The sequence below is a fragment of the Lithobates pipiens genome, unplaced genomic scaffold (assembly GCF_037356315.1).
Source record: "Lithobates pipiens isolate NorthernLeopardFrog02 unplaced genomic scaffold, aLitPip1_a1.2 Scaffold_13, whole genome shotgun sequence".
In the NCBI taxonomy this organism is placed as follows: Eukaryota; Metazoa; Chordata; class Amphibia; order Anura; family Ranidae; genus Lithobates; species Lithobates pipiens.
Window position 1 is genome coordinate 250774688 of NW_027507718.1, and position 24580 is coordinate 250799267.

Consider the following 24580-nt stretch of genomic DNA (forward strand, 5'->3'; position numbering starts at 1 on the left):
CAAAGCCTTCTACGAACTGTCATGAAGACTTCAGGAGGGAGAGCTTCCACTTCCGATCGCCTAGGTGAGTGGAACGGAAGTGGGAGCAGGTACCTGTCAAAATCGGGTACCTGCTCCCCTCCTCATCCCCAAAAGTTCTGTTTCATAAACAGGAGCTAGCAAGGAGGCCTTAAAGCGAAAAGTTCCACTTTTGGGTAGAACTGTTTTAATTGCGTTTAGAGAAAATAGAATTTTGTGCATCCAGGGACAAATTACTTACTCTGAACACGATGAAGTACATGTAAACACAGGAGAAAGTTATCTGGGAAGCTTAAAGTTTGTTGGTGATAACCAGCTCAATTCTACTGCGTTTAAATAAAATAAATGCAGGAGGCCTGTCTGAATGTAGCCTAATGAAAATACTTTTGTACTAATGTACAATTACTATGAAATTGATGGATTAGCTTTACTTAAGGTTACAATTATTTAAAAACAAAAAATTAAATTGGCTACGGCCGGCAATACACAGAGCAAATTTCTTTCCTGCAACTACGGGATACAATAAGCTTTCTGTGTCCCTTTATAAGTAAATGTATACAGAGATGAATGCTTTTGATGTAATTTCTTATGTCATTTTGCTCATTCTTATACTAAATGAAGCAAATAAGGAAGTACTTTCATATTTTGACTCCAACGAATTACTGTGTATTAGATCCAAGTGTGAATTCCTTTATAGTCTGTTACCTGCCATTGGAATCTCACTTGTTGATTTGGGCTTGTTGAACTAGTTTTGCTGACATCACTTGCTTGCTTAGACCTTGTCAAACTCTGAGCACCCAGGACTGTTCTCAGATCTTTGTCGAAATCATTCAGAGACCAAGTCACCTACTAGTAAGCAAGTCTGACAAGGAACATTCTCAAAGGTAAGCCTAGCCCAACCAGTGACATTGCTTCTAGCCATTTTACTTAAAGGATTGAAGGTTTGAAATATCCTCACAATTGTTATAAAGTTATAGACGTTTGTGCATATCTACTTTCTCTCTGTATAAATGATTATATATATATATATATATATATATATATATATATATATATATATATATATACAGTATTTATAAACGTCCCTTTCTGAAAAATGATTTGCTCATCAACCAATGCAGTTATGTACTTAGGTTTATGTAGGCTTATTCTTCCATATACAAAATGCATATGACATGTTTAATCAGATTTTTGTCTAAATGGAAAATAGGAAATTGATAGTTTCATTCTTTTAATGGCCTAGGTTAAATGTTTTCTACATGTTTACAATGTTTTATTTATGATTTTCAATCATATTTGTATGTGAAAGTCTCTAACAAATGGTTTGTAATTTTTTAGGTAGTTGAAAAGATTAGTACTGAGCTGGTGAATAGAAGTCATGTTAAAGAGCAGACAATTTTACATAGCATGGGGATCTGTTTTGTTATTTGTTTTATAGACCTGAATCATAGTGAAAAAGAATTATTTAAAATAAATTCTTGCCCAACAAAATAACAAACATACAGGTGGTGGCTGATAATATTCAATTGACTTGGTATTGTACCAGTCCTTGCCTTCGATTGAAATGATCTACATTCCTGTAGATAACTAAAATTATCTACAAATGAAATGTGTTTCTGCAAATAAAAAAAAAAGTTTGCATTGGGAAGGAAGACGTTTATGTCTATGCATTTAGAGGAGGAAGGGGGAGCATTTTGGTCTTCAAACAACAGTGAGTGGGCAGCAAAAGCCATTTGATTTGGCATAGCAAGAGTTGGTTCAGCCAGGAAGTGCTGGCCATAGTTTTGGAGGTACCCATGCATAAGAAGTTTTGTTGATCTGAGTGTAAACAGCTTGATTTATTATTATATTTCAAGTTATCTCAGCAAGTACACCTCCTGCAAGAGGGTACATTGGAAGGAGTTTGTCATTACAGATAGCACCTGGCTAGATCTTTGTATAGGATTGCAAACCCCACACAATAAAGTCAAGAGGCAGGGAAATATACTTCAAGCAGAAATATGAATTTAAATATGATCAATATTATATATTATATATACAGTACATCACAAATTATGTGTGAGGGAAATGAGATAAAAAAAAATATATTTTTATTTTCTTTCTCTAACATTCACTTTACAAAATGAAAATTCACTTTGCTAGGTGAGCAGTCTCTACTCCTTTAGTAAATCAACCCCATTGCATACAATAGCTTCCTGTAAAAATAAACCCAGTGACATTCAGTAGCTGGTTAAAATCTAATTTTGGACCCCAAATTCTGAAGCGTGGCTTTAATTTTTTATTTAAACACAATTTTAACATCCAGGGGTTCTTATGGCAGTCCTTCGGTGCACGGAGGCAGCCTATATATAACTCAAATGCCCCATAGGGACACTATCAGTACAGTATTGATAAAATAAATTTCATGTACCAAAGCATTACTTAGTCGAAGTTCAGTATCATCAATTTGCTAATCTAAGCATATGTCAGTTAAGGAACAATATGTAAAATATATTTAAGTATCACTTAAAAGGCTAAAGGGTTGGCGGTATCATGACCTACTCCATGTATGCTGCGCAAGATCGAAAATCTCCCTCCTCTTCCTTATCCCCCTCCTCCTTCTCCCCCTCCCCGTCCTCCTGAGTTTCCCCCCTTGCATACATTTTTTTGTATTTTTTTGTTTCACAAACCTGTTTATTTAGAAAAAATAAATTTGATGCCTGGATCAACCAAATATACTGTATACATTTAATACATTATAATAGTTCTAATTAATCATTTAATTCTGGGAGTTGCTCACCAGAAAAGTAGTCCTAGCGACCCTAAAATCACGTAAAACAAATCAGAGAGAAGAAAGTTCTCCCAAGAGGGACGATTAGGACACTGAGATTAATTAATAAATCTATTTAAGTATAAAAAACACACATACTAAAAATTTCATGAGACAGAGTATACCACAAGTGCACCTCACAGATATATTAAAAAAGACAACGTTGTCGTGTTAAAATAGGGGGACGCAGCTGCGCATGCACCACATGCTCACAAACACACACTCTCATATGTACCAACTAATCATCTTTAATAGATACCGTATATACTCGAGTATAGGCCGACCCGAATATAAGCCGAGGCCCCCAATTTACCCCCAAAAAAACTGGCAAACTTATTGACTCGTGTATAAGCCGAGGGTAAGACATGCCTGTCCATCCCTGTGTGTGTGTCCGTCCATCCCTGTGTGTCCGTCCATCCCTGTGTGTCCGTCCATCCCTGTGTGTCCGTCCATCCATCCCTGTGTGTGTGTGTCTCCATCCATCCATCCATCCCTGTGTGTGTGTGTGTGTGTGTGTGTGTGTGTGTGTGTGTGTGTGTGTGTGTGTGTGTGTGTGTGTGTGTGTCCAGCCTACCTGTGTCCTGAGCCTTTGTCCCGAGCCTCCGTCCCGTGCCGAGCCTCCTTGCCTCCGTGCCTCGCCGCCGTGCCTCGCCGCCATGCCTTGCCTCCGGTCCCGTCCCGTCCCGTCCCGTGCCGTGCCGTCCTGTGCCTTGCCTCCGTCCCGTGCCCTCTTCGTTCGTCGGCGGCCATTGTAAAATTCAAAAGCTGCGCCGCCGCCTTCGCCTGTGATAGGCGGAACACTGAATTTCCCAGCAGCCTGTGTTCCGCCTATCACAGACGTCGTATCATCCTCGTCCGTAGTACGAGGATGATACGAAGTCCGTGATAGGCGGAACACAGGCTGCTGGGAAATTCAGTGTTCCGCCTATCACAGGCGAAGGGGGAGCCGGAGGCGCGGCTTTTGAATCAGAATGGCCGCTGTCTGTCTGCTCGACACGCTGATCGAGCGGGCAGACAGCGATGACTCGAGTATAAGCCGAGGGGGGCACTTTCAGCCTCAAAAAAGAGGCTGAAAATCTCGGCTTATACTCGAGTATATACGGTACTTCAAAATCGATGATCATATGGCAAAAAAATAGGTGTTTTGTGGCAATTCAGCCACTTAATGAACAAGCAGGCAGTCCAGTAATCTGAAACCAGGTAATTAGAAACACAGTCCAGAGCAACTCCATGAAGAGTATAAGTCCCTTTTGTAAAGATTAAAGGTTAGACTGGTTGACAAGTCTGAGACACGGAGTGTGGATTGTAACTATGGATATAGTCAGGAAACAATCAAACGCAGACTCATATATTTATGAGATCGATGCATATACATCTCCACAGCAAAGCAAAGCAGGTAAGTAGGATGGGGAGGAGAAGCAGGAGCAAGGCGTCACACTTGGTTTAAATATATGTCAAAGTCCCCATGTTTTTTTTTAGCAGCCATGTGAAACAAAAAAATTTGTAAAAATTCCTTGATTTTATTATCCAAGACACAAGTTAAACATCATTGGGTGCAAAATATGTTTAAAATAAGAGCTCTGGTATACAAAGTGTGGAACAGTTTCAGGTACGATATACACAATACCCCAATGCATTTCAACCTTGGAAAAAATTATTACGGTCTTCTTCAGGAGGGTTCTTTTCACATTTCTGCAAGTATATCGAAAAAGACAAATTTTAACATTTCATTATATTGATTTAAATGAGTTGCTTTCCCTTTAAGCCCTTGTACACATGGTCGGACATTCTGACAACCAAATCCGTTGGATTTTGTGCGACGGATTTTGTCCGAAACTGTTGCATACACACGGTCAGACAAAGTTGTCGGAAAATCCGATTGTACATAACGTGATGACGTTATTTAGTTACGACGGGACTACGTTCAGGTTAGTAGCCAATAGCTTTGGTCTAGGAATTTGATCTGAGCATGCGTGGCACCTTGTCCGTCGGAGTAGGCTACACATGATCGGAGTATGTCCGATCGGAGCATTTTGTCGGAAAATTTTACGGACAAGTTGGAAAACTTGGTCCGTTGGATACTCAGACGGAAACAGTCCGATGGGGACCACACACAGTCAGATTATCCGATAAAATGGTCCGTTAGGACACATTCCGTCTGAATCTCCGACCGTGTGTACAAGGGCTAAGACAATCTGTAATATTTCCCCTTTCCACCAACAAATCTTTTCCACTTAAACCAGAAACTTTCCTTAAAAGCAAAAAACTTTTTCCTGCAGATCTTTCCCAGGGCTCACCACAGACACTGCCCACACCCCATTAGAGTAGGGGGGTGAAATAGCCCGTCCCCTGGATCCATGGACTTGCAAAAGGTGACAGTATAATTGCCCCCCCCCCCCCCCCCACACACACACACACACACACACACACACACACACACACACACACACACACACACACACACACACACACACACACACACACACACACACACACACACACACACAGTAGAGGGGACACCTTTTGTGGGAAAGCGGCTGCACCTAAAAATAATAATTAGAAAGCTATTCATTTATTTAAAATGACTGTATATGCATTACATACTAGAACAGACTTAAGAAATTAGCAATGGTGATATTATTCAACAGTATCTAAACTGATAAATTAAATATTGACTTTTATATTTGTCATTTGAATTACCTCTTATTGTAACTTGCTGTGCACGGCCTCTATGATAGTACTAGAGTGTCAGTCAATCTATATTGCAATAAAAGTATTTAATAAAAATAAAATAATGAACCAAAGAAGAGGAATGAAAAAAACCTCTGCTGTAGTGTCCTCTCTTATGCCGCGTACACACGATCAAACAATCCGGTGGAAAAGTCCGGCAAACTCAAGTCCGCCAAACAATCCCCCCGTGTGTAGCCTCCGGCATACTTTTTTGACCCAACAGTACGGCAGACTTAGAATTTCGTGTTGCACATGAATCTGCCCGCCGTACTCGCATTTCAGCGGACAATCCGGCCTTGTGTAGGCCAGTCCGCCGTACTTTTGAAATGAGCGGACTTTTCCCGCCTGGAGAAAAGTCCGCTCATTTCGAGCGGGTCTCCAGGTAGGCGGGGCCCGCGAAGGAGACGTCGCTGGCCCCGCCGCCTGGTATGGACTTAAAGGGGAACCCCCAACGCCGAAAAAAATCGGCGTGGGGGTCACCCCCAAGTCCACAACAGACCCTTGTCCGAGCACGCTACCCGGCCGGCCAGGAAAGGGGGGCGAGCGAGCGCCCCCCTCCCTCCTGAGCCGTACCAGGCCGCGTGCCCTCAACATGGGGGGTGCCTTGGGGAGGGGGGGGCTGCGCGGCACCACCCCAAAGCACCTTGTCCCCATGTTGATGAGGACAAGGGCCTCTTCCCGACAACCCTGGCCGTTGGTTGTCGGGGTCTGCAGGCGGGGGGCTTATCGGAATCCGGGAGCCCCCTTTAATAAGGGGGCCCCCGGATACCGGCCCCCCACCCTATGTGAATGAGTATGGGGTACAATGTACCCCTACCCATTCACCTGTAAAATAAAAGTACAAAAAAAAACTTTATACTTTACTTTATTGCACAGCTCCGGGGGTCTTCCGTCTTCGGGGGTCTTCTTGCCGGACTTCTCCGCTATCTTCTTGTAGCTCTTTTGCTAGCGGAGGAGTCCGGCTTTCTTCCTTGCTGCCGGCCTCTTCTCCCGACTTCGGGGGTCTTGTCCCCCTCTTCGGTTCTTCTGCCGGGCCACCGCGCCTTCTTATAGCTCTTTTACAGGCGGTGGCCCGGTCTTCTGTCGCCGCTGCCGCCTTCTGTTCTTCTTCTTCTTCTTCTTTTCCTTCTTCTCCTGGAGATGTTGACTCGACGCTCTCTCCGGCCACAATGCCAGGGACGTGCTGCGCGGCCACTTATATAGGGACAAGGGGCGGTGTCACATGGCTTTATGTCACATGGGTTGGTGTCACATGGTGACCCTTACGATGTCACAGTCCCCATGTGACATCAACCCATGTGACCAACCCATGTGACATAAAGCCATGTGACACCGCCCCTTGTCCCTATATAAGTGGCCGCGCAGCGCGTCCCTGGCATTGTGGCCGGAGAGATCGTCGAGTCAACATCTCCAGGAGAAGAAGGAGAAGAAGAAGAAGAACGGAAGGCGGCAGCGGCGACAGAAGACCAGGCCACCGCCTGTAAAAGACCGGCAGAAGAACCGAAGAGGGGGACAAGACCCCCGAAGTCGGGAGAAGAGGCCGGCGGCGAGGAAGAAAGCCGGACTCCTCCGCTAGCAAAAGAGCTACAAGAAGATAGCGGAGGAGTCCGGCGAGAAGACCCCCGAAGATGAAAGACCCCCGAAGCTGTGCAATAAAGTATTTTATCTCGTGTGTTGTGTTTTTTTTTGTACTTTTATTTTACAGGTGAATGGGTAGGGGTACATTGTACCCCATACTCATTCACATAGGGTGGGGGGCCGGTATCCGGGGGCCCCCTTATTAAAGGGGGCTCCCGGATTCCGATAAGCCCCCCGCCCGCAGACCCCGACAACCAACGGCCAGGGTTGTCGGGAAGAGGCCCTTGTCCTCATCAACATGGGGACAAGGTGCTTTGGGGTGGGGGGGCCGCGCGCCCCCCCCCTTCCCCAAGGCACCCCCCATGTTGAGGGCACGCGGCCTGGTACGGCTCAGGAGGGGGCGCTCGCTCGCCCCCCTTTCCTGGCCGGCCGGGTAGCGTGCTCGGACAAGGGTCTGTTGTGGACTTGGGGGGACCCCACGCCGATTTTTTTCGGCGTTGGGGGTTCCCCTTTAAGTCCATACCAGGCGGCAGGGCCAGCGACGTCTCCTTCGCGGGCCCCGCCTACCTGGAGACGTGCTCGAAATGAGCGGACTTTCCTCCGCGTGTGTGGGCGAGTCCGTTCATTTCGAAAGTACGGCGGACTCAGTACGGCGGACTTAGTACGCCGTATTAGTCCGCTGAAAAAGTGCCGTGTGTGGGCAAGTAGCCCGTTCGACGGACAGTTTGGCGGACGTCCGCCAGACTAAGTACGTCGGACAGACGGCTACGTGTGTACGCGGCTTTACCTTACCTAAGGCCCCATTCACACCTGAGCGTTTTGTAGCTTGAAGCCTGAAGCTACAAAACGCTGGAGGGGAAAAAAAATCTATTATTCTCAATGGAGATGGTTCACATCTCCACTCCAAGTCGCCTGAAGCCAAATGCCTGAAGCTCAAACAAGTTCTGGACCCTTTTTTGTCGCTCGAATCGGGCAGATTTGGGTGTTTTTCTTCGTTTTACATTGGTGACCTTTTGCCCTGCACATAATCACGGCAAAACGCGGTAAAAACCTCTGCAAAAACTGCCTCAAATCGTGGTAAAATTGTGCAATTTTCTGCCTGGAAACGCTATGCTCAGGTGTGAATGGGGCCTTACTGCATGTTTGCAACAATCAGCACACGCCAAGGATCAGCTGATTCAACCCGGCGTGTGCTCTATTTTATATGCTTACTTGATTGTTGATTGTATGCAGGTACCGTAATAATTTTTTCCAAGGTTGAAATGCATTGGGATATTGTGTATATCATATGGTCATATGAATTAAATGTTATGGAAATCTATTTGAATACAGTATAATCAATTTATAAAAGGAATTGCAAATTATGTATGTATCTTCCTCTACCTGAAACTGTTCTAAACATATTTTGCACCCAAGGAATTTTTACAAATTATTTTGTTTCTCATTGCTGCTAAAAAAAAACACGGGAAATTTACCTGACCTTCCAATTTCGGTGTGCGGGGTCAGCTCAGACTCCCCATGTGCCCCCCCTTTTCGCAAGTAAATATGTGTCAAAGACACTCTCACCATTTTTCCATTTTCTGGCCACTTTCCTCTACCTCTACCCACCAATAGTCCGGAGTATGATTCCACTGCGCAGGTTGTTTGCGGTTGTAGCAGTGTTAAACATTGTGCATGGACTAATGCTTGTAAAAACACTCCAAACAGGTTCCCTGTGTATTGAAAGTCCTGCCGTACACACTCCGCTACGTTCCGCTACTCAGTCCTTGCTCTTGCAGTCAGCTGACACTCCCCCAGGGAACGTCACGCTCGTTGACGCGTTTCGCTAGCCAATAGGATGTTAGCTTCCTCAGAGCTGCGAGGAGTCTGGGACCAGCTGTTTAAATAGTAATACAAATACAAGGTGCAATATCAATATTTGGATGTCAACCATCCTTCCTCCCATACATAACTTTCAGCAGAAAGCCTAATTGAGTGCACAGGCATTTCTAATTTAGCCGAACCAAAGAGAAAGAGAACAAGTATATGAAAGAGAGTGACTTGGCTTAAACCGAAGAGCATAGGAACAGAAGACAAGGAAAGGGAAGAGAACCAATTCAGAAAATTAGAAAAGTGCATTAATACTTTGTGCAGCTGTCCTTTTTCCTTTTGCATATTATAATATTTAGTTTTTTTCAGAAAAGTCTGTAGGCTGCACTCCGTTTGTTTACTTAGAAGTCTTCTGACCAGTCACGTGACATGTACGGTCCTCATGCTTCTTCAGCATTGCAATAAGCATGCCTCAATGATGCAGAGAGTATTGATAACTTTATGATGTCAATGATGTTCTCTGCATCCTTATGCTCTGAGTGCAAGGTGCCATGGTGGGTCCATGATGCCCTGTATTCCTGGAAGTAGGCTGAATGACCCCTGGGTGTCCATCAACCCAGAGAAGGTGTATGTGGAGGACTGCACCAGAGAAAAAGTGACTACTGCAGAAACTTATTTTATGTATAGAGATGGTGGGCTATTTGTTTTTGCAAAAAAAAATTGCACTTGGGCTTTAAAAGTAGTCATCACTTGGTTGCATCTGGTCTCAAGTGTATAGCTATAACTCTTGTTCCTATGAAACAATGTTCATTCTCATGGAACAGCTGTAAATAATTTACTTTCTGGCCTTACAGTACCCCTTAGAACATTGGGTACATAAAATGCATTTTATTGCTTTGTCTTTCTGTTTCGTTGTAATTATTAACTCGGTGTGATGCTCTCATCCCATTCAGAATGACAGACCATTAATAATCAAATTAAGCAGCTATATTCACTTTTTAGGTTGGGTTCACACTGGAGACTGTAGCAGTTCACAGCAGGAGTCCGGTGCATCTCCATTTACATTTATTTCAGGTCCGATTTCAGATAGAATTTTTTTTAAATGGACCAAAAGACACACAGGACTCCTGTGCAATGTGTGAACTGTACAATCTTCTGCTATGCGAATTGGATGCGGGGAAACCAGCATCCAATTCACAATAGTGTAAACCCAGCTTGAGACTTTTTTTTTCTTGATATTTGTAAGTAATAGAAAAAAAAATGGAGTTTATTAATTAGCTTGATATTGTACTTTTTTCCAATGTTAGGAGCTGTTATTTTGTTGAAATCTTTTTTTTTTAGTTTAGTGCTTGACTAACGTAATAATATAGTTTTGTCCTTTTTAGGTAATGTTCAAATGTATGCTAAATTACATACAAGAAATTGAAAAGCTATAAAAGAAAAATATATTAAGTGTATAAAAGAAGAATTATGCTGTCCACAAGCAGGTGAGCATAAAGCTGTGAATATTTAAAGTGTATCTAAACCCCAAATGTATAAAAAAAATGTAGATAGAGTAGCGAAGGTTTAGAACAAACCATAAGAGCAAATAAGAAAAGTTCAAGGCAGTGGCGGCTGGTGGTATATTTCTTGGGGGGGGGCGATATGCCCATCCGCCACCACCCCCCTGGCCGTCAGTGTAGTCTCCTGCACCCCCCTTCTGGTTGGTTGGTTGGTCCCCCCACTTACTCCATCTAGGTCCTCTGGGCGGCAGGCGGCGTCTCCTCCTTCCTTGGCTTCAACATGCCATGGCTTCTCCTGCATCTCCTCCCTCCTCCGCCTGAGTGCCCAATAGGATTGCCTCTTCTTTCGGCCAATCTGGAAATGGGTCTCACGACCAGCTTTCTGATTAGTTGGGAGGAGAATTTAGTGTGACAATAGCGAATATTTATTTACTATTGTCACGCAACTGGGTGGGCTCGGCGGGGGAATTCTCTGCACCCTGAGCCCACCCCTTTTTGAAGCCTATTAGAGCCTCTGGCTGTAAGCCTGTGCTTTAAAAAAACATCTCCCATTGGAATCCATGCGCCCAGCACCCCACATGTAGATTAGGAGACCAGAACCATGGATAGGGGGGACGGCCACTGGTTCAAGGGTATTTAAACAGAAGAATGCAAATGTAATATACTGTAGCTTAACAGTCATTTTTTCTATTCATTTGCACCTGGTAAACCTGCCAGTACACACATCATGTCCTAGGGAGACAACACTCTCTTACTCTGCTGTATTTATGGAGAAGCAGCATTGTTACTTTAGGATAGGGCTACAAATGCTTAGTAACATAGAAGGAAAGGAGTTCAGTGGCCCCAAGAGATAAATGGGAACAACGTATCTGACAGTAATGCACCACAGGAAATTATCAGCTGAAACAAACTCTGGAAGGATCAACAGGTATATTTTACATATCAAAAGGAACGTAAAGAGGTTAATCGTGAAGGTTTACATACCCTATTTTTGTTAGGGTTTACATACACTTTAAAGTGGAAGTCCAGTCAAATCCTAACTATACTTAGCTATAGCAGGTTTTGGCTGGACTTTTACTTTAAAGAGGAAGTAAAGGTAAAAAAAAAAACACACCCTGTAAGGCAAAGGCATAATGAGCTAGTATGCATAGCATACTAGCTCATTATGAATAACTTTCCTGAGAACAAAGCTCCCGAAGCGGTCCACCGTCTTCCTCTTCGCCGCTGCCATGTATCCCGGAGTGATTTCCGGGTCTCTCTGCTCCGGTGCTGTGAGTCGCATGCGCTCGGGAGCCGACACGAGAGGCATATCGCCGCAATCTGCGGCCTGCCCAGTGCCCCTGCGCATGCGCCGTAGACAGCGGTGGCTGTCTTTGGGTAAATATCTCCTAAACCGTATAGGTTTAGGAGATATTTCTTGGACCTACAGGTAAGCCTTAATCTAGGCTTACCTGTAGGTCAAAGTTGGTTGTAAGGGTTTACAACCACTTTAAGTATATGTTTTCTATTACAGGAAATATTCAGCGAAAACAAAGAACTAAGGACAGAACTAAGGTTATAGCAAGAATACACTGAGGCTGATTTACTAAAGGTCTTCTAGACACTATTTAACCACTTGCTTACTGGGCACTTAAACCCCCCTCAGTCCCAGACCAATTTTCAGCTTTCAGCGCTGATGCACTTTGAGTGACAATTGCGCGGTCATACAACACTGTACACAAATGAAATTTTTATCATTTTTTTCCCACAAATAGAGCTTTCTTTTGGTGGTATTTAGTTACAGCTCGGAGTTTTATTTTTTGCTAAACAAACAAAAAAAGATGCAAAAAAAAAAAAAAAAAAAATCATGTTTTAATAGTTTGTTATAAAATTTTGCAAACGGGTCATTTTTCTCCTTCATTGAAGTGCGCTGATTAGGCGGCACTGATAGGCTGCATTGGTGGGCACTGATGGGCTGCATTGGTGGGCACTGATGGGCTGCATTGGTGGGCACTGATGGGCTGCACTGGTGGGCACTGATAGGCATAGTTAAGGCGGCACTAATAGGCACAGATAAGGCGGCACCGATGGGCACAGATAAGGCGGCACTGATGGGCAAAGATGGGCACAGATAAGATGGCACGGATGGGTGGCACGGATAAGTGGCACGGATGGGTGGCACGGATGGGCACTGATAGGTACCACAGATAGATGGGACTGATGGGCACTGATAGGTGGCACTGATAGGTGGCTCTGATAGGTGGCACTGCTGGGCACTGATGGGCGGCACTGCTGGGCACTGATGGGCGGCACTGCTGGGCACTGATGGGCGGCACTGGGGTGCAGCACCTTTGAGGCAGATTGGGTGGCACTGTGGGTGGCACTGTGGGGTGGCACTGTGGGTGGCACTGTGGGTGGCACTGTGGGTGGCACTGTGGGCACTATGGGCACTGACAGGGGGCACTGACGGGGGGCGCTTACTTTTTCTTTTATTTTACTTCAGGATGGCACTGCGGGAGGCAGGTGGGCACAGGCAGGTGGCAGGTGGTCCCTTGTATTGATGGCCGTGATCGGGACTGATGTCCCGATCACGGCCGCCGGTGATCGGCTTTTTTTTTCTCTCCTCGCGCTGTCAGCGCGAGGAGGAATAATAGCCGATTACCGGCTCCGTTCTATCACATGATCAGCTGTCATTGGCTGACAGCTGATCACGTGATAAGGGGTCGGGATCGACCCCTTACACGGATCGGTGATCAGGCGAGTCTCACGGACTCGCCGATCACAGAGCGCGCCGCGCGCGCCCCTCAGGGGGCGCGCAGGCCGCTCGTAACCAGGACGACGTCAATAGACGTAGTCCTGAAAATGTAGGTCCGCGCTAATGCCGTCATTTGGCAATAGCGCGGATCTGAAGTGGTTAAAGAGGAAGTAAACCCCTTCAAACCACTTTGACCTACAGGTAAGCCTAGATTAAGGCTTACCTGTAGGTCCAAGCAATATCTCCTAAACCTATATGGTTTAGGAGATATTTGCCCGAAAATGGGCACCGCTGTCTACGGCGCATGCGCCGTAGACAGCGGCGCGCAGGCGCACTAAATGCGGCAAGTCCAAGAATGGATTTGCCTAATTTGTCGACTCCCGTGCGCATGCGCGGGAGTGACGTCATCGCAGCTTCGCCGAATGGCTGCGGCGGAGCTGCGAGACGCGACTCCCGTGCGCATGCGCGGGAGTGACGTCATCGCGGCTTCGCCGCTGTCATTGGTCGGAGCTGCGAGACGCCACCAGCAAGATGGATGCGGCGGACTACAGGGATCAGCGGCGACTTCGCTGGCTCCTGTGTCAGGTAAGTGACACATAATGAGCTACTATGCGATGCATAGTAGTCCATTATGCTTTGCCTTTGCAGGGAAAAAAAGAGGAAGTAAACCCATCAGGGTTTACTTCCTCTTTAATTAGTAACATGAATGTTCACTTTTCGAAATGTATTATATCTTGGAGAAAACAATGTTTTCTTTAATAAGTTTTTATCTCGCACGGTATTTGCACAGCAAATTTTTCTAACACGTTTTTTGCTTTAAAAAAAAAAACAAAGCAGTAAAGTTAGCCCAATTTTTTTGCATAATGTGAAATATGAAGATACGCCAAGTAAATAGATACCCAACATGTCACGCTTCAAAATTGCACGCGCTCGTGGAATGGCGCCAAACCTTGGTATTTAAAAATCCCCATAGGCGACGCTTTCAAATTTTTGGTTGATATTCTGTCTCTATCATTTAAAATACACCTGTCACATTTCCTTGTAAGTGGGCAAACTTACAAAATCTGCAGGGGATCAAATTATTATTTTATGTACATCTACTTCTGACAAATTCAAACTTTTTTGCTGTAATCAGCAAACTCATGATTGGATACAAAAGTCCTTCTCTACAATAAACTGACAGGGAACAATACCCAGGCTGTGTCTGCTTTCTAAAAAAATAAAAAGAGATTCTGAGGGGAATCACAATACTGCATTGCAGTAATGCACTATACAAAAATGTGTTTGTTAAGGTACAATTCATTTAAATAATATCCCAATGCCCCTGCACTGCAGCCTTCTACATGACGCAAGAACACACTATGGTGCATTGTGTGCTGCATTTCGAAGAAAGGTTAAGTATGGTTTTGGTCATGAATGGATGGGCTGCTTTAATGCAACACACAATAATACACAATGTAGCACACTTTAACACACTGTGCAAGTGTAAACCCAACTTAGCACTTTTCTCAACTTTTGTTTTGCACCAGAATTGCATTTAGTTGATTTAAACTGAAGGTTTGGTTGGGATTTCACGACTTTTCTGCAGCTTTTTTAGTAACACCTTTGCTCAAAGGAAAATAATAAAACAGCAGTTGTATTTCTATCAGTATAAACTACTAATCTCCATAAAATATAATTTTGCTAGTTGTGTTTTACCTTTCTATAACATATTTACTAATTCAGTGTTTTTAACATTGTTTTCATTTAGATCCCCTAAATCTGGTCTTCCAATGAAAGTATCTAAGCATCGCAACATCATAATAGCAGTTTCCATAATCATAGTTCTTTTGATAATTATTGCAGCTGTGGTTTCAGCTATTGTAATTACTGTTATTCGTGGTAAGTTCATGGCGTTAACTTTTATTTTAAAAATGTTTGTAAGCAGGGAAATGAATTAAGGGCATGTATGAGGATGTTGCTGGCAGTCACTGCCGTCTTGCTGAGCACTATTGCTGCTCGAGTGCATGTCAGCATTGAAAGTGACCACTCACTTCCTGTTTAGCTGTCAAACAAACTGGTCACATGACCACTGCTTACCTTGATGCTAAGGAAACCTTGCAGAGAACTGTCCTCTGCACTGGGCTTCTGCTTGCCATCTTGGGGGAGCCTGTGTCTGACTGAACACAAAGCTCTTCTGCTATTTGGGCAGCCATCTTTACCCAGAGAGGCTATACGTAGCCTCTGCTGGGTTGTTTTTGTGCACTCTGCAGTGTGGGAAGTTGAAATAGGGACACACACTTGGTGAGACAAATGCTGGTGAGGGAAAAGCTAAGTTCAGCATAGGAAAAGGTACCTGTGGATGGAGGTCCTCTTAGGCCGCGTACACACGCGCGGACTGTTCGCCCAACTTTGTCCGTCAAACAGTTTCGGCAAACAGTCCGCTCAAAATTAGCATGGACGGACATGGCCACACACGACGAACGAACAGTTTGCTGAAACCGTGCGCGATGACGTGAACGGCACGTACGACGGGACGAAAAATACGACGTCCTATACACTGCATTATAACTTTCGGCGTGAAAATCCTTTCTGAGCATGCGCGCAACTTTGTTTGACGAACAAGCCTACACACGAGCGGACTGTTCGCTGAAACAAGGTTTCAGCGGACAGTTTTACGGAATTTCCGAAAAACCTTGTCCGTCAAACTGTCCGCTGAAACTGTCCGCTGAAAGCCCACACACGAGCGGACTGTCCGCCCAAACACTGTTCAGCGGACAAAGTTGGGCGAACAGTCCGCGCGTGTGTACGCGGCCTTAGGGTTGGTCTTGTAATGCCTGAAAACAAACTGGTATGGGGAAGGACCTAAAACATTGCTCCTTGCACCCTGTGTTGCAAGTGAAATGTAAGCCAGGGAGGGCCTGTTTAAGGAAGCCAATCCTTGTTAGGGTTCACACACATTTTCATCTTCAAATACATTATACTTAAATTGGTTAAATATTATACTTAAAATGCATAAAACTCCAAAGGGACAGTAAAAATTATATCAAGCACAACATACCAAGTTAATAAAACAAGGAAACTGACAAACTTACTGTATGTTGATGATGGTTCTAAAGGCCTATGGCATAAAATATTAATAGGCAAACTTTGCTTTTTTTTTTATAGGTGCAAGCAGCAACTCAGGAACCAGCCTTGTGTATTATAGCGGTTCTTTTAGGATTTTAAATTTAAATTATACAGAAGATTATAAGAGAAGCAGTAGCCTTGAATTTCAGTCAATGGCTGTTCAAATTGAAGGATTTGTAAGTAGATTTTAATAGCTTTAGTGAAATGTGAAACTTTCCTTTCATATATGGGAAAAATAGGAGAACATATTTTCTGGGACATAGGGAGTGTTGAAGCACCACTGAAACAATTGCATGGACACTGTTAAACACTTGCTAAGCCATAGTTTATCTGTCAAAGTATCCTGTGCAAGTTTCTAGAGGTCACAAGATATGCATATCAGAATGCATATTATAATGTTAGCTAAGAATTCAAACACCTACTGTATATGTAGGACGGCCCCCTAGTGTATGGGTTGTGAAGTCAGTTTCCTGTTCAGCAGCTTTGCAAGGACAATGTGCCGAAGTACCGGCACATCCTATTGGTTTCCAGTACAGTCCCTCATCAGTTCTCTTTGCAGCCATTAAGTGTGGCTAGCAGCACTACACACTTTCTACAGATATCTCTTTACTTTGGTGATGCAATTAAAATTCGCTGACAACTACAACTGGGGCCAATGCAACACAGGTGCCCAGGTGTTTTAATCAGTATTCTGGGGAACCTACCCTGTCACCCCTTCCAAATAATCTGTGTAATTGATCACCGCCACTCATGTAACGACACCCCAAGTATGAAAGGAGTTAAAGCCATTTAGGCCATTCCATTTTCGAACACAAAGGCAGCTACCGAACACTCCAATCAGCCGAACAAGAAACTCATATGAATAATTCTTCCCCCCCAAGTACAAGACGAGGCTCTGTATGGAGGGTCAAACCGGAATCAGACTCTTGTATAAGAACCAGAATACAGTCTTATATACGGTAGAAAAGGAGGTCCCCCCTCCTGCTCATATTACTCTAACAATACAACTGTAACCAGAAACAGAATTAACATGAGCTAATTAACTAATCCCTTAATGCAGCCAATGTAACTCCGTGCCCTCCTGAGCATTGTATGATTAATCAGGATTTCACAACTCATATCTCCAAATCAGCTACTCACAGGATTCCCTGATCCTGCGTGTTGGTGAATCATTGTGAGGCATTCCTGCTGTGCCCAAAAGCCTGCAGCCCTCAAGCAATTGCATCCATGCTGTCTGCACTTACTTACATTCAGTATTACAGATGTAGCACCCTAGTGTTTAGGCAGCATTGCTCCTAAATATACTTGTCAGGTATAGCTACCTTGGCCCATTGTTAGGGATCAATTGATTTATTAAGTCTGTAATTGCTGCACTTCTATCTTTTGTCACTAGGTGTCCGGGCACTTGGTGGCATTAGATAAGACAAGGGCAATTCAAGGTCAGATTATGAGCTTCCTGAAGATTCCAACACGGCAAAACATATGTCAGAGTATAGGATCTGCCATTCCAGGTCTTGATCCTACATCCCATTTGGCTTTGCAATTAGGAAAGTCGTGGACTACATGCCATCCTTCATGGACTAGCCGACTTGCACACTCTGATTACACCTGGTGCCTGGATTGGCACTGTAACATGTGAGTGTAATCGCCATTTGTTGTCATTTTTTACCTTACTAAAATTACTACACTATGAGACCTTCCTCAATGTCTCTTGTGAAGTCATTTTCCCCATCCTAGTTTGACCTTCCTGTAAAAAGGGGTCATAATTTTCTGGTGAGTGCCCATCTATTGAGCACTCGTGGTGAAGGAGTAGAAGTTTATTTTTTGAGCATCACATTTTGGTGTTGGGATTCACCACATATGGACTTTCTAGCTTGCTATACTATGTATATTTATATTTGCAATAAATTTTATACATTTTACTGAACATCACTAGCACCTCAACTTTAGTATATTGTTTGCAGATTATGAGTATATGGGGTATCTCAGCCAATGGCCAGGGGTTTTATTAAATCCCTTGGCCTGCTGGGAGAGCCTATATATTTCGGTGGAGTCAGTTGATCAGTGTTCTGTGCCACCTGGACGGCTGTCTGGGTAGACGTGTGTTGTACTGCCAGAGTTTGGGCCTATCCCAGGCACATCTGGCTGCTAGGCTGTCTGAGGGCCTATCCAGAAGCAAGAGAGCAGCGCAGGGTTGGGATTGTGGCTTCCAGTCCAACCAGAAGTGGCGGTTCTGCCAGGCAGAGAACCTGTCATGGTCGGAGGTAGAGGGGAAGCTGTCACCACTAAGGGACCATGCACCTTATTACCAGGGACCACAGTGAGTAGCTGAAGCAAGTACCGGAGAAAAATTCTCACCAGGCGGGAACAGTGAAGAATCAGGAAACTTCAGCAAGTGTCAAGCCAGGGACCCAGCCAGTGGAGGTGAAACTTGTGGAGCAGCATTGTGTATCAAGCCAGGGACTAAGTAGGCCAGTGGGGTGACGCTTGATAAGTATCTGGAGTGCAAAGCTAGGGACCCAGCAGAGAAGCGGGGGATGATGATGGCGCTTGAGGAAGATATTACAGTGAAGATTGTTAGAAGAGCTCAAGGGATTCAGTGGCAGTGAATCAATTCAGTGGCAGTGAATCATCTAATCTAGAGCAAGAGAGACTGGGAGCTCAGTGGGTTGAAGAACTGCAAGAAGTGATTGTAGTGGAAGTGATGGAATTGTTACACATTGTGTTGGAAACTGTTAAAGACTGTTGCCATAGATGACAGCATTCCTACACATGCAGATGTGGCATCTTGCTGGATGCCTTTCCCTGCATGGCTGTCCTCTTGATTTATTTAACTCTTTCACTTTGTAGAGTTTCTTCATAAACAGCAAGAATGTGGTACAAGTTTCAGAGCATAATTCTGTTCAACTACTACAGTATAAACACAGTTATGGAGGCACAGCTTGCATTTTGTAACTCCCATCCCAGGATAGTGACAGAGAGGGGGGTTGCCATATGCCAATATGTCCCAAAGTCATGGTATCTCCCAGACCAAGGTCTACCTCGTGCACTCCTCAGTAGAGGCCTGCCCTGTCTTTAATCTCGCCTTCTCCTTCACTCTTTCTTTTGCTAACCCCACCCACTGCCTATGAGTGAAACTAAATTAAAAACTCTCCCAGCTGTAACCCTTTCTTACATACTGAGAGTCAGATAACGAGCACCCCTTCCCCTTAGCTTTGGAAGCTCATAGGCTAAAGTCATCCATGGATGTTAAAGATTAGTCACACATTGAGACCCATCCCAACCATGTCAGGAAAAAAGAAGAGCAACCCAGGGCACACACTAGAAAACCCTATGCTGGTGGTGGGGGTGATGCCTGGTACTAGTTACCCTGCAATAACAAGCTGATATGGCTTCCTGCCCAGTTGTTCATATGCAAACAGAATGGAAGGCATGACAAATTGCCACTGCCTGAAGGTAACACAATCATGGGATTTTTGTTCCCATTGTTTCTCACTAGTATAGGAGCCATATAATTCATGTCTCTATGCACCTTAAACCAACCAAAAAAACAGTACAGTCAATTGCTTGGACACGTTACCAGGCTCTGCAGCTCTGCATAAATTAGTGCCAAGGATCAGTAAGAACTAATTAGGCAGTAAATTAATGCTGACAGGTTTTTACTATTTAATGGCAATCACTATATTTGCAGTTGTGTATGACTGGCAAACTGATCTAGAGGTCCCCCGGCATTTTATCATCTATTTGCGTTCCTTTTGCTTTAAATTATGTAATCAGCACTGTGAAATCCTAATATATTGTCGATATCACACTAATCAAAGTCTGGGACTGTAATAAACCATCTGTCTGTTTTGTGACTTTATATCCCAAATTCCCGATTATGCAGTTACTTTTTAATTTTCCCATGATGGCTTATACATTTAAAAATATAAGGAGATAATTAAGACTGTAAACATGCTTAAAATAAAGTATTGAACAGAATCTCAAGTTATATTGTGTCAATTTTGCTTTGTATAATACCATTGTGTTGTACTACTAGTGTTGATTGCTTTTGTATTTTTTGCAGATTCATTTAATATTTAATAATTCAGAGCTAAGAAGTGAGTACAAGGAGGTGCAAGTTGTTAGTCTAAGGTATGTGGCTGATTATTTCAAAGGTCAATTGAATCTTATCAAACCCATGAATAATGTCCAAACACCTCTCTCCTGTAATATATATCTGGCCATAAACACATATGCTATGTACACATGATAGGATTTTCCGACAATAAAACCATGGATTTTTTTCTGAAGGATGTTGGCTTAAACTTGTCTTGCATACACAAGTTGTAGGAAATTCTGAACGTCAAGAACGCGGTGACGTACAACACGTAGGACGAGCCAAGAAAATGAAGTTCAATAGCCAGTGCTGCTTTTCTGCTTGATTCCGAGCATGATTGTGTGTTGGAATTGTGTACACACGCTTAGAATTTCAAGTCTTCTTGTTGGAAAATTTGAGAACCTGCTCTCAAACATTTGTTGGCGGAAATTCCTCCAACAAATGTTCTATAGAGCATACACACGGTCAGACTTTCCAACAACAAGCTCACATCCAACATTTGTTGTCGGAAAATCCTATCGTGTGTACGGCCCAATAGCATTTTATTGTTTAGCCTGTGGACTGAACCAAAAAATTCCTTCATCTGTGCTATAGGCAGGCAATGTTTAGCCAACGATTTTCCACCTGACTCCTTAGATTTGTTCAATCAAACTAATTTACATTGGAGGTTGTTGATAGGGCTACCCACAAGGTGGTAGCCTGGGCTTGTCCTCACAGGAATGGCAGTGAAGCTTGATTACTGTGGTTGTTCCTCCAAAGGGAATAAAACATGTATTTGGACATGCTGTATGTTGTGCAAATTAAATCACAAGTCAATAAAATTGGATAAATTAATAAGTGTTCATTAAAAAAATATATAGTCTGCGTAGTCACCATTTTTTTATTGAATGAACGCCTATTGATTAATCTAATTTTATTGAATATTATGGACTTGTGATTTGATTTGCACAACTTATAAGGTTTATATGTTTTTAACATAAGCAGGGCAGTTCCAGCACTTTATTACCTTTTTTCACTGGAATATTGCAACATTTTTGCAGTTTATTTATTGAACTTTGCACTTTAGAGTGTTCTAAGCAAATGGCATTTTTCATATACTCTATATCACACAAATTTATTAGCACTGCTTTTTTTTCTTTGTTAATTTTTATGTTAGAATGGAGTGTACATGTAAGGCTACATGCACATGAGCGCATTTTTCCATATGCAACTTCCGGATATCCCAGAAGCAGTCTCTTTAAGCCACACTGGCAAATTTGGCCATGTGCATGAAGCCTAATGCCGCGTACACATGAACAGACTATCCGGCAGACTTAGTCTGGCAGACAAACCGCCGGTAAGTCCGCCAGACTTTCAGAACGAGCGGATCTGCCCACAGACAACCGGATTTTTCCGGAGGACTAGGTCCACCGGACTATGGCGGGAGTCCGCCGTACTTTTGAAATGAACAGACTTGCCCACACACGGAGGAAAGTCCGTTTATTTTGAACGTGGCTCCAGTTAGCCGGGACTAGCGAAGGAAGTCAATGTCGCCGCCTTCGGCGGCGATATTGACGCGTCGCTGGCCCCGTCACCTGGTATGGACTTAAATGGCGGTGGCGTGGGTGTCCCCTCAAGGTCCATATAAGACCCTTACCTGAGCATGCAACCCGGCAAGTCAGGAAAGGAGGTGGGGATGAGCGAGCGCCCCCCCCCCCTCCTGAGCCGTACCAGGCCGCGTGCCCTCAACATGGAGGGTGCTTTGGGGAAGGGGGCCCTGTGGCCCCCCACCCCAAAGCACCTTGTCCCCATGTTGATGAGGACAAGGGCCTCTTCCCGACAACCCTGGCCATTGGTTGTCTAGGTCTGAGGGCAGGGGGCTTATTGGAATCTGGGAGCCCCCTTTAATAAGGGAGACCCCAGATACCAGCCCCCCACCCTATGTGAATGAGTATGGGGTACAATGTACCCCTACCCATTCACCTGGTGAAAAAAATTTAAATAAAACACAACACAAGGTTTTAAAATAATTTATTGCACAGCTCCAGGGGTCTTCTTCTGTCTTGGGGGGTCTTCTCGCCGGACTCCTCCTCTATCTTCTGCTCTTTTGCTAGCTCTTTTATTAGCGGAGGAGCCCGGCTTTCTTCTTTGTCGCCGCCGCCATCCGGGGGTCTTCTTTAGACATCAGGGTCTTGTCCCCCTCTTCGGGGGTCTTGTCCCCCTCTTCGGTTCACCCTCCAAGTTGAGGGCATGCGGCCTGGTACGGCTCAGGAGGGGGGGTGCGCTCGCTTGTCCCCATCCCCTTTCCTGACCGGCCGGGTTGCATGCTCAAATAAGGGTCTTATATGGACATTGGGGGGACACCCACACCGTTTTTTCGGTGTAGGGCTTCCCATTTAGGTCAATACCAGGTGACGGGCCAGCGACGTGTCAATCTCGCCGCCTAAGGTGGCGACGTTGATTTCTTTCGCTAGACCCGGCTATCTGGAGCCGCGTTCAAAATGAACTGACTTTTCTCTGTGTGGGAAAGTCCGTTCATTTCAAAAGTCCGGCGGACTAGCACACAGACGGCCGGATTAGTCCGGCGGACAATTTTTGAGTCAAAACTACTTTCTAAGTCCGCCAGACTTTTGGGGAAAAAAAAGTCAGCTGGAGCCCACACACGGGCATATTGTCCGGCGGACTCTGGTTTGTCGGATAGTCTGAGCGCGTGTACGCGGCATAAGTGTACTTGATGAGTATTTACTAAACACATTCTTGTTTTTTTTCTCAGCCCAGGAAGCGTTATACCAGGATTTGTGGTTACTTTAAATGCTGATAGTTTAACGAGCAAAAATTTATCAGTTCAGAAGATATTATCAGAAAACATGAGAAATACCAGCACATTCAACATTGACAAGAATTCACTCCAAATAACAGGCAAGTAGGACAATTCCTGCTTCATTAGGAGGAGATAAGTTTCTTTCCTTTTTTCTTTTTAACAAATGTTGGTGCGTGCAACAGATTTATGTATCTGTCAGAAACATGTACATGCATTTGTTGAAAAGATGCTTCAGTTTTCTAGAAAGTAGGAAAACCCCCTCCAAGCTGCCATGCCAGTACTGCAGTGGTTAGGTGGCCAGCAAAGCAAGCTTACCACACTGAAAGCCTCTCTCCCCAATCACATAAACAGCACAGGAGGATCATACAATTCTCCTGGGACTTCCCAATAAATAACATGACCTGCTCTGCTACTTTGCAGTGAGCAGCTCAATTCATTGCAACAGCAGGCCGAGTCTGGGGGGCAAACACACAATCTCAGTGCCACTAACCTGCTGGAGTTCTTGCATTTGTGTGGGTCTGGGGTGCAGTGCTGCAATCGTGTTCTAGGTTCACACTTGTGTGGGTGGTTGCGGGTGTGGGAATGGCAGCCAAAATGTGCTGCTCTTTTACAGATATGCGGGGCTGCCATTTATTCTTAATGGCACTCCTGCACATGCAGTTTGTTTGCGAGTGCGGGGAATTGCACAATGCATAACCCCCATACAATTTCCTTGCGACTGCAGTTTTGAAAAAGGTGCAGGGACCTTTTTTCCTGCATTTCAAATGAATGGGCCTATGCTAATGAAGGCTGAACCACACACATAGGTTGAACCAAGCTTTAGGATGGCGGGGCTCGCCTCAGACTCTACTTTATTTCTTCCACTACGGTGTGTGTGTGGGGGGGTATTGGTATTGGTTCTTCTCTGCTTGGCAAATTCAGCTTGTGTGTGTGAGAAAGCCCCCCCCCCCCACCACACACATGGTGGCCATAGTAACCACACAGTGGTCCCACTCCGAGCAGTCTGGTCTGGCTGGCTCAGGGAAGCAGTCTCTTCATGCCAACATAGACTTGGTCTTGATTACTTCTAGCTTCCTTATGCCTGAAATGGTGATCCTTTTTTTTTTTTGTAGCTATAGTGACACATTGTGAAAGTGGTGCACACAAGAACTAGCTGAATCTGTAGCACGTTACTGGGCTTTCATTAATTAGGCACAACTTTCTAATGCAAACATACCAGCAGAAAAGTGTAGAATAGATGATCTGGACAGCTGCTCTCAAAAAATCTTCACCTTTATTCAATACATGTGAAAGCTTCCAACAGCTATACAGACACTGTGGGGACTGAAAAGGTCAGCCTGTTTCACGCTATCTCATCAGGAAGTCATGATAAAGTGCTGAGAGAATGAAACGT

At 44.4% G+C, this 24580-nt stretch overlaps 1 protein-coding gene across 3 annotated transcripts in view; it reads left to right on the forward strand.

Annotated features, from left to right (window-relative positions):
- The first annotated feature begins 759 nt into the window (after window positions 1-759).
- The window catches only part of LOC143974793 (chymotrypsin-like elastase family member 2A), a 65331-nt gene continuing 41510 nt past the window's right edge, over window positions 760-24580 (forward strand). For all 3 annotated transcript variants that reach the window (XM_077476530.1, XM_077476531.1, XM_077476532.1), the window contains exons 1-6: window positions 760-902; window positions 10330-10431; window positions 14931-15061; window positions 16328-16464; window positions 20355-20422; window positions 23140-23285. In XM_077476530.1, coding sequence (XP_077332656.1) covers window positions 10415-10431; window positions 14931-15061; window positions 16328-16464; window positions 20355-20422; window positions 23140-23285 — 499 coding nt within the window. In that variant the 5' untranslated portion in view covers window positions 760-902; window positions 10330-10414. The remainder of the gene's footprint in view (window positions 903-10329; window positions 10432-14930; window positions 15062-16327; window positions 16465-20354; window positions 20423-23139; window positions 23286-24580) is intronic.